Source organism: Talpa europaea (genome assembly GCF_964194135.1).
Source record: "Talpa europaea genome assembly, chromosome: 2".
NCBI lineage: Eukaryota > Metazoa > Chordata > Mammalia > Eulipotyphla > Talpidae > Talpa > Talpa europaea.
In genome coordinates, this window is record NC_140068.1 from 68,171,069 (window position 1) to 68,186,760 (window position 15,692).

General features: G+C 37.3%; 1 protein-coding gene across 5 annotated transcripts in view; it reads right to left on the reverse strand.

The window, feature by feature from the left end:
• KCNQ5 (potassium voltage-gated channel subfamily Q member 5) overlaps positions 1-15,692 on the reverse strand; it is a gene marked incomplete at both ends in the record, with an annotated part of 479,225 nt that overhangs the window by 18,987 nt on the left and 444,546 nt on the right. For 4 of the 5 annotated variants that reach the window (XM_084228523.1, XM_084228521.1, XM_084228522.1 and 1 more), the window contains one exon: positions 2,262-2,370. The exons of the other annotated variant lie outside the window; for it this stretch is intronic. In XM_084228523.1, the coding sequence (XP_084084649.1) occupies positions 2,262-2,370 (109 nt within the window). The remainder of the gene's footprint in view (positions 1-2,261; positions 2,371-15,692) is intronic. 5 annotated transcript variants of the gene reach the window in all.

Consider the following 15,692-nt stretch of genomic DNA (forward strand, 5'->3'; position numbering starts at 1 on the left):
GATAGACAAAATTAATGAATGCAAAGAATTTCAAGGTAACTCCTAGACTAGCAAAAATCAGATTTTTCCAATAGAGTCCTGACAGAACATTCTACAATGATGGAAATGTTCTGTATCTTTTTTGTCCAATACAATAGCCACTGTATCTACTGAACACTTTAAATGTGAATAGTGTGATGAATGAATGAAAAAAATCCTAATTTTATTTAGATTTAACTTTAATTAGTTTTCAAATTTAAAACCCTCATGTGACCAGTAGTCACCATACAGGACAGTCCAGTTCTAGATCCTTCCTACCCCACTTAACTGAAGGCTTCAGGCATTATTTTCCAATATAGGCTTAAGTTTCCTAGGCTAAAATATTTCTCAAGTCTTTTGGGTTTACCAGCAATGGGCTGATTATAAAATCTTCCAAACTGGGATGCCCTCAGAAAGACAAGGAGTGTTATTAACAACTACAGGGAGATAAGAGGTATAATCTAGGATGGTCCAGGGCATATAAGAAGGTATGGTCCCCCTACCTGTGGGGACTGCTGCTTGAAGATTCCATTGGGAAGTGGGTTTTATTTTCCTTTTGGGGGGTTTCTGTTACAGATAATGTTTAAGTATCTTCTGGGATACACACTTTCATCATACTATTGAGACAGGAAGGGTACCAGGACAAAAACAGGACTAGACAGAACTTTGCTGTCCCATTGTTTTTATTGAGCTGGTAAATAAGAGGTTAAATAAATCTGACTCCAGGCCCAGACACCTGCTACCATACATTTCCTTGGCACATAATTTAAATTTTTTTTCCTCTAGTCTGTGGATTCATGAGCTCTCTCTAAAGACCTTGAGACCAGAACAGTTCAAACTAGAGCTGTGGGCACAGTCTCTATGAGATGTCCACCCATGAGATGGTCATGAGCCTTGGAGGACAAGTAAGCTGCAGTTGATTGGCGCTCATAATTAGCAACAAGTAATGGACCACACTCCAACAGACAAATGCACTTTGACCAAGACCACTTTCCCTGCCCTCTAAGCCAATAAAGTTGAATTCCTTTGTTCTCAACCCCCAGCCCTAAAATCTATGTAGACACTTTCCCTGAGCCCCTTGGGGAGCCTCTTTTATTTAAGGAGCTCTCACTGGAGCTCTATTTCTTCCTCTGTCACTTTTCAATATTTTTTTCCTTTAACCAGCATCTTGAGTTCCTCAGTCTAACCTTAGGTTAGAGGAACTCAAGGGACTGGGTTTATTCTGGGGAACAGGGCACCAATTTTTCCAGGTGCCCCTGGATATTCGGTCTGGACCTGGACTTTTGGGTTCTCAACAGGTGAAATGGTGGGCTGAGGAAGCACCCTCATCATCTGGGGCCTGGGTGAGACACTCCCCAGTTATGCTATGATTTTCCTTGCCCCCACACTTATTTACCAAAATCTGTCTAATTCCTCCATATATGCTTTCCCAGCGATTCTCAGCCCTGGAATCATGATGTTAAATGACCAACTGAAAACAGAAGTAAACAATCAATCATACTGATAGCTTAGATTAGACCAAGTACCCAATCACAAAACTGGTTTGGGTATTTTAAGTTTTCCTGTGCTTTTTTTGGGAAAGGGCAGAAATAGCCAAAAAGATGAGAGGTATTTCTTTGCAATACAGTCATTCAGCATTCCTGACAGACAAGAATTCTCCCAAAGGGATTAAGCTGGGCAGACTGTGTATGCAGTAGTTTCTTTAGTCAAGATGCTAAATTTCAGGGGAGGGGGTGAGTGGATCCTGGAAATATAAATCTAAGTTGCTTTGGGCGCTCTCTTAGATTTCTGCCATCAGTAGAAGCATATTAATATCAGCAGTTACATTTCAGCAGTTAGGAGCAACCCACTGCAGAGTGCTTTAGTTTTCCCATTTTCAGAACTCAACCTGTTTTGAAATAAATGAGAGGGCCTTTTCTTTAATACAAAATATAGACTGTGGACTGGAGTATCAAGGCATAAAGATAATTAAAAAATTCCAATTGCAGCTACACACTAAATGTCCTTAAAGCAACAAATTCACATGGCAAGCCACCCACATTTTATAACGTTCTTTGTGTTGAATACAGTAGAGTTTTGTATTAAGAAAAAGATATTTCAAAATGTAATAGACATGTGGATGAATAGGAAAAGGGAAAGTAATTATTCCAGGAGATTTACCTGCAAGAAAAAGAACTTAGCAGCAGTAATTCAAATAAGCAGAGGTAGATCTCTGAATCATTTTGTCAAAGGTTTTCACCAACCTGATAGCTCGAATGACAGTTTTAAGTGGTGGGGTGAGGTCTTCTACTGATACATCACACTGGCATCCTTTTTCATCATATACATCATCTGTGCCAAGCGCTGTGTCAGCTACAAGAGAAAATTGCCAGTTAAATACCACCACCACCAGCAATTTGAAACATGCTGCTGAATTGCTCACACAGGAATGGGATGGGGTGGGGGAAACTCACAGACTAATTTATAAATCAAGATATGTATACGGTCAGCCAATAGTTTCCTCAATATTACTGTCTTCTTTTTTTATAACCTCAACAATTTGATGTGATCAACATGGCTGCCTTTCTGAGCTGTTTCCCATGGGGAAGATGAAGCTGTTGATACAATGACTTTCTGATAGTGGTGATAGAATTGTGCTGATTCACCCATGCTCTTTTGCCCAGTTCATTTGAAACTAACAGTCAGCATTTAAAGAACAGCTGTTTGGAGTTAGGGAAACAGTCCTTGGACATTTAACTGAGTGAGTTGTATCATAGAGCTTGAAGCCCATGACATTGGCTGCTACTAGCCCCATGCCCTGAACAAGTGTGCAAGTCAGATCCAAGAACACTGAGTACTTATCAGCTACTGGATACAGGCAGCTCAAGAGAGCTTGCTTAAGGCAATATAGTCAAAGCTGAGAGCAAACTGGATAAGAAAATCACTTCCTCATAAATTAAGGTTTGGAAAAGGGGTAGGGTTACAGCACATATCAAATTAGTAAGGATTTATAAAATTAATAAGGAATAAACATATCATTACAGCTTTATTTTCAGCAACAGAATATTGCAAATAAGTTAATATTCCTGTAATGCAGAATTAGTTAAAGAAATATTGGCAGGTTTATAGAATGGATTATTAGAAAATGTTACAAGTGAGGTTGAAGACGAGTAACTAGGAATATATCACATTGTATTACAAGAGATAAAAACTTGTACTATGTCTATCTGAGATTAAGAATGATTTTATTCTTTTTGCTTGGCTATATTTAAAAAAATTTCCATAATGAACATGTAGTACCTTGGTAACAAAGTAAATGAAGCAATAAAAATGTACTCATGGGAGATGAGTTTTTAAGCTTCCAAATATTGTTTAAGCCTCTTGAAATGTTGACATAACACCAAAGGACTAATACTGCTTTGTGCTGCCTTTGCTCTGCCCAGTGCTCACTTGCTATGTCATGAAAGGGAGGAGCTTTGCCATGGGCTAGTTGGGTCCTGGTTGGGTCCAACATCCTGAAAGGCTGTCAGGGATCTGTTCACTGAAGCGGTGCTTGTATTTAGAATGCAGTTAGTACATTTAGTTAAACTATATTACTGTGTTTATTGTGTACTGGGAGTGGAAGTGGTGATGGGGAGAGACATGATGAGACATGCAGGTTCTTCTTCACGGACCCCTGGCTTTCATACCCTCAAACCTAATAAGTGGGGGAGATAGAATTACTATCATTACGTCACAGTAATGGTACTAATAGTGTCGCACATTGAAATGTCTGCCAGGTACTTAGGTGAAACGTCTGCGTCTTAGTTTACTTACTACAACTCTACAAGTTGGTGTGATATAGTGCCTGGTTTTTACAAGTCAAATTGAGGCTCAGAGAAAGTAAGTGCTTTACCTGAGGCCATAATGATGGTTAAGTGTAGCTGGTAAGTCACAGAGCATGTTATCAAAATCTATTTCCCTGTGGCTCCAAAGCCCTTTACATTAAATTACCTAGCATCAGAATAAAGTCAGGGTTCAATAGTGGGTTAAATCTTGGCAAGCAATGTGTCTGGAAAGAGCAGGAGAAAGAGTTCACTACACATGCGGTCCTCTGGGTGCAGCCTGTCCCTGCTGGGTGCATTCACTACTTTACAGAGGAGTTTGCCACAGTTTAAATGAACATAAATTCATTAGCTTTGACTTTCATTCTGACTCAGTGATAACCTTGAGGGTAGCTGGCTTATTTCGCTTAATTGACCACCCACACAACACAACCCTATAGGTAGGCTCTAAAGCCAAAGAAAATGCCCTTCTAAGACAGAAAAGGAGAAGACATGGGAACACAGAAAAGATGCAAACAAAGACTGCAGGGGGCGGTCTACAAGCTAAGAACACCTAAGATTAGTGGCAACCACCAGAAGCTAAGAGAGACATGGGGTGGTTTCTCAGAGACTCCAAAAGGAACCAACTTTGGTGATACTGTAACTTTGAATTTCTGGCCTCTTGAGCTATGACAATATACCTTTCTGTTGTTTCAAGTCACCCAGTTTCTGGTAGTTAGTCATGGAAGCCCTGGAAAACTAATACAATTGGGAAAACTCTTCTTCATAGTTTTTAATTCTTCATTTGGGGACAATGATGACAAAGGTAATAATTGTAATAAGCAGTTTTAGAGGAATCTAATTATGTGCCAAGAACTTTGTTTTAAAATCCATGAGATGTGTATTATTATTGTTACATCCTCTTTTATAGATTATGAAAAATAAGGCATATAAGGCTAAGAAACCTGCCCAAGGACACACAGAGAGGAAGAGACAGAATCAGATATGAAATTCCAGCACTTGGGTTCTGGAGCTGCACTACTGAACTCTGCCTGACCCTGAGTCTCGCTCGACTCCTAGATTTACCTTTCTTGCCTCTCTTGCTGCATCTGGAGCCCTTTCTCCTGCACTGCATTTTCCCTTCACATGGCTGTGGGTGCTCCTGTCTGTCGTGGTCTCAGGTGAAGTGATTCCACAACCTTGAGTAATAGCAGGATTTGGAGCAGTGAGGTTACCATGGCCACGTGCTGTGTCAGTCCATTCCCCAAAGGAGACGTGGAAGTAGACAGATCCTGGAACTGCAAGAGGTGTGCATGGGTGGGAGAGCAGGGGGTGCTAACACACAGGCTGGGTGGCTGACAGGAACCTGGCTTCCATTTTGGAGCCGTATGACACATCAGATGTTAATTACCCAAAGGAAATATCAAATAATGCACTTTGTCAGGATTCTCAGCACAGAATACACAACAGTACTTTATGCCACACCTCAAAAGAGCATGTGACTGCTTTCCTTAACCTGAACTCTAGTGAGAGGTACTTCTAACACAGTCCCATCTCATGCCTCTCAGAAGATTGGGGACACTTCAGAAGTTAAGGGAAGGCTGATGGGGCAATGCTTGTATCAGTGATTTATTAAACACACTATAACATCACGATGATGCAGGCCCAAGAAATTAAGTAGCATAAAATATGGGATCTTTTTACACTGAGGTTAATGGGAAACTTTCCCAGCAGGTGTTTACTTTCACAATAAGTACAAAAGTAAAGATAATGAAACTACAGTGTTTGTACTCGTTGTAACTGGAAAAGGTTCTGTCCCAAATGATTATAAGACAGTTTCCACCTAGCCTAATGCTGTCCCTCCTCACCCTCGTCCTGAACCCAGTGAGAGCTTCAGGCTATTCAACTGGTTTGGGAACAAGGCTGGCAGAAGGTGGGAGTTAGTCACCAACTACATTATGTTCAAATGCATCTTATTGTGGAATTTTATTACACCACTGATAACTTGATTGTTCAAGGCATAAATTAAACTATCAGTCTTAAATTTTTTTTTTAAGTTTAGTCAGAGCAAATGAATGGGAAATATAACCTTGCTGGCAAGTATTGAAGCAAGGGCTGAATTAGGGATTTTTTTTCTGCTTCAAAGCCACAAAAATGGAGAAAATGCCATCTTTCTGCCACATTAAGTATCTTGAGATGTCAATTTTCTTTCAGTGAAGTTAATAATACATTAAATGCCTTTCTCATGATTCCTAGAAGCTTAAACCCTTGGTGAACTCTAAGGCACCTGGGTGGGGCTAAATTTTCAGCCAAGGCTGGCACTGCTTTCCAACCACATATCTGGCTCTTTGCCCTGGCATTTCGGAAGATGTGGGTTTTGGGGACATAAATTTATGTAAGCACTTATCTGAATAAAACCTGGTCACAAATGGCAAAATGCTCATGCACTGAGGTGCTTGCTAACATCGAGTTTCCTGTGGGCAATCAGCCTGGGTATGGTAGGTCTACCCTAGAGCATGGTCCATGCTTGGAGAAAAAAATAATACACTGCTTCTTCCTATTAATTAGCAATTTCAAGACTTGCTTTCTAATACTTTGTTTCCCTATGTTTTGGAAAATCTATCTTATGGTATTTGGAAAGGACTGCTTGGACTTTAGATGTGAAGAGAGAGGAAAGAACATTCTGGAAACTCTTACTATGCCCTAAGACCATTTTTCTGATCTCACTATGAAATTTTGTCATCAAGAAGGAGGAATTTATGAAAAAAAACAAACAGGTGGTTTCTAGTTCTCTCTCTAGGTCACCTCTTCTTACAGATTATATTTATTTTAATGTTTCTTGCAGAAACAGTTATAATGTATTTTGAACTTGGCAGCACATTAGAAACACCCGGGGACTGTTAAGGAAAATCTCAATAACTAAGATGCCCTCAAGACCAGTAACACTGGGAAACTGAGGCCTTTCATCCATTATCAAATTTTATTTTTTAAAGCTCCCCAGAAGGATCAAATGTGCAACCACAAGTGAGGGCAACTGATTGTAAGTGAAAAAGGATAATTTCTGGTTTCTCTTAGGCAGAGCTGAGGAATGTGTTTGACTGACCCATCATTAGGTTTGGACTCATGCTCCATGTTTCCCTGGGTAACACTAGTATATTTTGCACAGGAACAATTTGAGCCAATATATGTGCATCATAAGACAACAGGATTGCATGAAAAAAAAAAAAAAACAAACAAACAGGAAAAAAAAAATCCCTTAAGAAACAAGTCTTTAGGAACAAGGTTTGGCCTCAGCTTTCAGAATTCCAGCTATTGTCTTCTATCCCTTAGCCATCTGAAACCCACTTTTTTCAAGCCTTCACATTAGTTCTCTCATGAAAGCACTCACTACTGCTTTTACATATAAGAAGCTTACATGTTCACAGACCAGAATAAAATCAAACTGTCAGAGCCTAGCAGAAAGCATTTGTTTGGTCTGTGGAGGAATGATAATGTCCTGATGTTTGGGTCAATAGAAGAAATTATAAAAGAGGCAGCTGACAGCTTTGATCAAGAAGATGGAAAATGTTACTGCCTGAAATAACTAAATTACAATGCAAAGAAAAATGCTTGCTTAGGAAACATGGAAAGATATGAAAAGACTTAATACTTAAAATGTATAAGAAGCTTATCTGAATGGATCATAATCCAAAATATAAATATACAAAGAAGTCAGGAAAATGAATGATAATTATTCAATTGTACTAGAAATAAAAAATATATATAAATTAAAATTACATGAAAGTATGGACATACCTATGTAATTAGCAAAAGAAGAGTAACTAGAATTAACAAATTTGAAGTCAATCTGGTATGCTTAGACATTACTAGTGACAATATAAATCAGAACAAAACTTATGGCAATGAAAAAATTAAAAATATTATAATCAGCAATATTATAGTTTTATACCAGAGAAATTTTCTTTGGAAAATAATTTCAAAAAGAAAATAAGGCTGGTTTAATGTAATCATGTTTATTGCATTATTGCCTAGTATAGAGAAATAGTTACATAAATTTCAATGTTCCAGTGTAGGAAACTGCAAAGTATAGTATTTTACACTTTCCATAACAAAAATAAAATATCTTTTTGAAGTAAAGTATTTGAAAAAATAGAGAAGCAATTAGAATGAAAAAAAAAATTCTTCCCAGGTTCCAGAACTCAAAGGCAAGCACTATTATAATATATTTCTAATAGGAAAACTATAAGGGTTAGAAATTCACAATACATTTTTATATTAGGCATTTAAGAGAAACAAGCAATGCTTCTATTCCCTTTTGCTATGGGGAAACCACATTTAAGTGGCCAATATTAGTGCTTGTGATAACTAATTTGTTCCGTACTGATATGAATTATAATTTATTTTCCAAGGATTTCTTCTTTCTGCTGCTGGCTGTATTTTAATGAGCTTTCCCCTACTATCATTTTCTAACACCTTAAATATCACCCTAAATTTAGAGGTCCCATTTGAGCCATGTGCTAGTACAAAGGTAATTCCTCTAATCCAACTGGAATTTAGAATAACTGCTTGAGTCCTGTGTAGATGCACAGTTTCATTTCATTATGTCCTTGGCCACGGCCTCTAATTTTCTGTTCTGTGATAGATGCTGCTAGGTCACCAGGAGACGTACTACTTGCATCTCCAAAGCATTCATAAGGCACCCAGAAAAACACTCCCAATAATATTATTGTCCTTTAGCTTTTTCCTTTACAAATACTTTTCATTTTAACTTTGTTTTTCTCTCATTATGATAATAACACTTATTCACCATACAAACTTTGAATATTTGAATTTTTAATTAAATCATCAAGGATGCGAAAAAAATTCATTTACAGTTCTAATGTCCTGAGACAAATCCTATTAAATTTGTCCCATTCAGCCTCATCTAGCTCCAGATACATCAGACTAGCAACAGTTTCTTGAGGTGCTTTTCAAGCATCATCTCCTTTGGATCTTCTCCCAAGGGCTACTGTTTACACATGCTTATCCATTCTCCTTTTCTTTCCTTTATTTTTGGTTGATATCACTGGGTGTTGAATTTGCAGTGGAAAGCTTATTATTATGCATAGGGTTCCATAGAAGCAAGGGGCACTAAAAAATGGGAAGAATGTGAGTATATTTAGAACCATTTAAATTTCAGCACACATGCGGCTTTCATGTAATTTTGAAGAGTGGAATTTTATTTTGCAGTTTAGCAATTACTTTTAAGTTTTCCAGAGCAAAGAGGATGAGTTGTGGAGGAAGTATGCCAGAATTTAGAGCCAAGAGCCATCTCTGCAGTTATATGCCCTTTGTTTCCTACCTCCCTGAAACAGGAGGCCTGATCCTCGAGACTGACTCAGCCCTGTCTTCCTGTGTTGTGGACACAGATTTCTTACCACTGTTTCATTTTTTATTAAAGATTTTATTTATGCATACAAGAACTGGGGTACAGGCCAGAGGTGCGGGGGGGCGGTGAGAGGATTCACCAGAGACAGAGTGGGGAACAGAACTGGCAGACTGACTGAAATACACTGCTGAGAGGAGCAGTGGGCGAGAGAGGAACAGGCTCTTATTCTCTGATGTATCTCAAGCTCCTACATCAATGCCCCTGGAACTTGGGTAAGCAAACTAGTATTTACTGTGGGAACCAATAAGGTGAGAGTGACAGCCCTCCACTCTGCTCAAGCCTCTTGATTACAAAGTGTTATTCACTAGCTAATGTCTAGATTTTTGCCTTACTCTCTTCTTTTGTATGGTGCTTTTTTCTTTTTCCTAAAGATGATCATTCATACCTAGACAAATTTTGAAATCCTACTGTGCAAAAATCACTTTTTCCTCATGTTTAATTTTTATTGGATTTTAAAAATAGAATTTCCCCTCAGTGGCCTATGAAAATGTTTAAGAGGCAAAATAAATTTAAAGTAGAAGAAGAATGAAAAGACATAATGACCTCTATAAGAGAACTCACAAAATATCTGTTGAATATTGTTCACAGCACTTATTTTTAGGTTGAAATGCAAATTGTAGCCCACTTTAAATTCTTGGGTCTATAATTTTATTTAGTATATAAGAATTTTAATGTCAGCACAAAAATTAAAAAGGGATTTCTATCTCTAGTTGTCCATATTATTCATATTAACATGGAAAAAGGCAATTCAGAGTTACATGAATGGAAATGTAAATATATTGCAGAGAGATAAAGTGTAAATACATGTGTTACTTTTGGATATTTCACTTCCTTGTACTTTTTCAAATGTGACCTTTCTCCCAGTACCTTATCTTGTTAGAATGGTGGGGACAAATTGTGAAATTTCAGTCATGTGACCACTGTTTACTCAATTCTGAATCTTAGGAGATTTGGAGTAGATAGCTTATAAGGGAGTTCTTGTTAAGAATTAGGAAATTATCTCATTGAATTCCCATAGAAAAAAAAAGATAATGATAAAAGAAAATTAGTGATGAATCTTTGACAAAGGAGCAATGAATATGCAATGGAGCAAAGAAAGTTTGTTCAATAAATGGTGCTGGGAAAACTGAGCTGCTACATGCAAAAGAATGAAGCTTGACTACTACTTCACAACATGCACAAAATTCAACTCAAAATGGATTAAATAACTACATATAAGAACTGAAACCAAAAACAAAAGCCCAGGACCTGATGGATTTACAAATGAATTCTACCAAACATTCAGAGACGAATTAGTGCCTATCCTTCACAAACTCTTCCAAAAAATTGAGAAGGAAGGGACAATACCAAACACGTTCTATGAAGCCAACATTACACTAATACCAAAACCGAACAAGGACAACACAAAAAAGGAAAACTACAGGCCAATCTCCCTAATGAACACTGATGCAAAAATCCTCAATAAAATTTTAGCCATCAGAATCCAACAATGTATCCATAAGATAATTCACCACGACCAAGTAGGATTCATTCCAGGGGCACAAGGATGGTTTAACATCCGAAAATCAATCAACGTTATCCAACACATCAACAAAAAGAAATATAAAAACCATATGATAATATCAATAGATGCTGAGAAAGCTTTCGACAAAGTGCAACACCCATTCATGATAAAAGCCCTTGAAATTCTTGGGATACAAGGAACATACCTCAACATCATAAAGGCCATCTATGACAAGCCAACAGCCAGTATCATTCTCAATGGTGAAAAGCTGAAAGTACTTCCATAAAGAAAAGAAAAGAAAAAAAAAAAGAACTGAAACCATAAAATATATAGAAGAAAATACACACGAAACACTACATGACATGCACCTCAGTAACATATTTAAAGACACATCACCCAAAACAAAGACAGTGAAGGAAAGCGTAAGCACCTGGGACTACATCAAATTAAAGAGCTTCTGTACAGCAAAAGAGACATTAACCAAAACAAATAGACACCCCACTAATTGGGAGAAAATTTTCACACACAATACAAATGATAAGGGACTGATCACAAAAATCTACAAAGAGCTGACAAGATTCACAAAAACAAAGTAAATAACCTAGTAAAAAAAATGGGCACAAGAGCTAAAAAGAAACTTCTTCAAAGAGGAAATGCAACAGGCATATGAAAAAATGTTCAACATTACTTGTAATCAGGGAAATGCAAATCAAAACTACCATGAGATACCATCTTACACCAGTGAGAAAGCACATATTAAAAAAACTAGCAACAACAAATGTTGACGAGGATGTGGAGAAAAAGGAACTCTTCTGCACTGTTGGTGGGAGTACAAACTGGTCCAACCACTATGGAGAGCTGTGTGGAGGTTCTTCAACCTGCTAAAAATGGAGCTTCCATATAATCCTGCAATTCCACTCCTAGGTATCTACCCAAAGGACAGGAAAACATTAATCCAAAAGAACACCTGCACCCCTATGTTTATTGCAGTACTCTACTATAGGTAAGCTATGGAAAAAACTCAAATGCCCAAAAATAGATGACTGCATCAAGAGGTGTGGTATAGATATACAATGCAATATTACTCAGCAATAAAAAAAGATAAGCTCATGCCATTTGCAGCAACATGGGTGGAGCTGGGAGGGATCATGTTCAGTGAAATAAATCAGAAAGAAAAAGAAAAATACCGGATGGTCTCACTCATAGGAGGAATGTAGAGGATCCAAATAAGGGATCAGGAAAGAAAAAAATAATAAAGTAAAAATCAAAATCAACAGGCAACTATAAACCAGAGACATTCTGCCAGGCAGAGAAGGGAGAAGAATCAAAATAAGGTTGGGAAGAGCACAAAGGACCATGGTTATAGTTCATGGGTGAATGGGTAGTGGGAATTTCACAGGGACTATAACTGAGGTGAAAATGCATACATTGAAAATGATGGGAAAAAAAAAAGATGAAATGATGTTAAAAAAAGCTTAAAAAAAAGAAAATTAGTGATGTATTTGGGGATATATTTCTGTTAGATTTTTCCTAGGCTATTGAATTAAAATTATACCGTATTTTTAAAAAATCATGAAAAATAGACTTGCTTTCACTGACAAAAAAGCCCAGTTATTCATATTTGCAACATAGATTGGTTTCAAAATACTCTTGAACTTTTATTTATTTATTTTTAAAGATTTATTTATTCATACAAGAACTGGGGTACAGGCCAGATGCATAGGAGGGTGAGAGTATTCACCAGAGACAGCAGGGAACAGAAAAGGCAGAGTGACTGCAACACACTGCTGAGGGGAGCAGCACACAAGACAGGAGAGGTCTGCCCCACCCTGTGGGTTGCTCCTTGGCCGATGGGGATTGAACTGTCACTGCAGAGGCTGAGGACAGCTTCACAGAGCAGTGCTCAACCGCCTGCGCCACCAGGGAGGCCCTACTCTTGAACTTTTAATAAAGCAATATACCAGTTAAAAAGCCCATTTTAACATTTTGAATAGGTAATTGCATTTTCCTATGTATTTTTACTGAATTAGATGTAATTTATATAGAAATGTTAGCACAATTACAGACAGGTAGAATGCAAAATTTAGCTATACTTATGGCTTATATTTTATTTTATCTTACTTTTTGGTATTATGACATACTTAATATGAAACAGAAAGTTTGGGACCCAGAATAAACAGCCTAGTACCCAAAACAGAAATGAAGAGGTACATTCAAATACACTATAAGAAGAAGTGCAATTTACTTGTTTTTCTAAAAAGAAGTCTGTATTTCCCGTAAATATCACATTCTGAAATGTAAACCTCCCTCAGCTTGATGGAAGACTCAAAGAAAAGAGAAAATACAACTGGTTTTTGAGTGGACTTGATTACTCTGTTGCTGGCATGACCTAGTAGCAGTTTTCAGTATCTTTTTACTTTCATCCACAATAAGCAACATGTTTAATATTGGGACCTGTGAATGTGTGGGTGTATATGTATGCTCACAACACAAAATTAAGACAGAACTTCCCTTCTGGGTTAAGGTGGTAAATAGAACACAAACATATAATCTTCATCCCTCTGAAAAGCCCACTAAAGCTATAGTAATGAGATGCTTAAAAAAGACTTTTTCTCCATCTATAAATGGAGAAGAGGTAGTAACAAAATAACGTTGGAAATCAAAGCAGATGGATAAGCTAGGTAACTGACTAGCTGATATCAGAAAGAAAACTCTATGCGAACACTGGGAAAAGATAGGAGATAAGACTTACACTTCGGAAAGCTTAAAAGGCTCAGGAATCGGCAGCACGAGGCACCTCTGGGGTAACCAAGACAAGAAAGGTTGTGTGTGCAATCTGTTGCACACCTCATAGGCATATGCTCCTTTCCTTTTCCAGCAGGAGACTGACTGGAAATCTCTGGATGAAGATCACTGGACACTGTTGGAGGCTGCACATTATACTAAAACTGGAGTATCAAGTGACCATATATAGTTTAAACTTTGAGAAGCCACTGCCACCTGTTGCCATCATAACAATGGAAGCAAGGTAATTACCCACCAGATAGGAGTTTGGATAAGTATTCTTTGGGGAATCTGACTAGTCTAAGAAAAAAGAGCTAAAGATACTGACACTAGAAATTTCTCAAGAAATGACTGACTAAAGTCAACTTATGTGGAAGCTCAAAGGTGAAACCTCTCACCTCCCTGCACCTCTGGCCTATACCCCAGCTCCTGTAAGCATAAATAAAAAATAAATCTTAAAAAAAAATCGCTCTCCTTGTACTCTTTTTTTAGGAAGATAGTGGAGGATGTGCTTCATCAAAATGGAATGTTAATCAAGAGAGAAGACTCAGGTACAGAAGAAACAACATGAATCACAGAGTAATAGTGAAGGAGAACACAGTGTGATTGCAGAATATCACGTAGAGAGGGTAACTGGTTGAGGTAGGATGAGTGTGACCCAAAGGGCAGGCACATTGACAGCTGTCAGCTTTCTTACCTTTCCACTTCTTTATCTTTCTGTTTTACTTTTTAGGAGTTTGGGCCAGCTTCATCATCCAAACCTCTTGATGAGATTTATGTTTCTGCTGTAATTTCTAAGGTTCCTTGTTGCTGTTATTGTTGCTTTGTTGATGTTTATTATATGTCTATTCTGTCATTCACCAGTCTCTCTCTCTCTCTCTCTCTCCCTCTAGCCTTCCTCCCTACCTTCCTTTCTATTCTCATACCATTTTTTTTTTACCTGAAAAAAATATAGTTATGCACTGCATAACAATGTTTTGGTCAAGATGGACACATATATGAGGGTGGTTCTTCTGTATAGCCTAGATGTGCAGTAGGCTACAACATTAAAGTTTGTGTAAGTACAATCTGTGATGTTCACACAGCAACAAAATTACCTATTTTTTTTTTTTTTTTAGGACCGGTATCCTTTTATTTATTTATTTATTTAATTAAAAAAATTGTTTTATATAATTCTTATATCATTTTTCATTTTTGTACAATGTATGCATTTTCATTTTGGTTATATTCCCCATACAATTGCACCCCCCCCTTATTTTGACCCTAGTCCTTCTTCTCCCCGCCCCTCCTCCCCTCCCACCCCCTGTAGTGTGTCTCTGGTTTATGCTGCTTGTTGAACAAAATTATCTATTAATACATTTCTCAGACTGTATCCCCACTGCGAAGTGACACATGACTATACTAGAGTTTTATTTTCTGTAATAAGGGAGTAAATCAAAAAAGAGAAAAATGTGAGTACTTGTAGACTGGGGATTCAATGTAGAAGAACATCAAAAGGAATTAAAAAGAAAATGGCTGGGCAGCAGGCTTAGAGAGTAGCCAGATTAGCTAAGAGGATGGGATTTCCAGGATGTATTCTCCAAAAAAAGTAAAAATGAAACAGATCAGTTATCTGATGCAGTTGACTTTGTGGAAATTTTACTGAGACATTATTGGAAGTTGTACGAAGACTATGAAAGCAACAGCAATAAACTGGGCATTTATTTACTACAGGAAAAGCAAAAATAAGAAACAATAGTACTACAACATAATACGGAAGCATAATGTAGACACCGGTTTTGACTTATTAAAAAATTACAAAACCTAGATTAGAAGGGCAGGAGTTTCTACAGAAGGGAAACAGTGGGGGAAAAATAAGCTAAACTTTCATCTCCTAGAATATGAAGTAAAAAAAAAATGCTAAAAACCAATTAATTATAAATAAGTCACTAATATACATAAAATACTGAAAAATACAGAAAGTTGTAAATACCAGAAAAACTGTCAAAAACAGGAACAGTTCTTTCTGGAAATGAGAACCTTTTCAGGTAGAATCGGGAGTTGAGGCAGGAAACCATCATATTCTGTTATAGAGGGCTTATATTATTTGGTTATTTATTTTAAAATTTGTAGGTTGTAATAATAAATTCATATTTGTAATAATATATTAATATGCAATTGTAAGAAATAATACTAA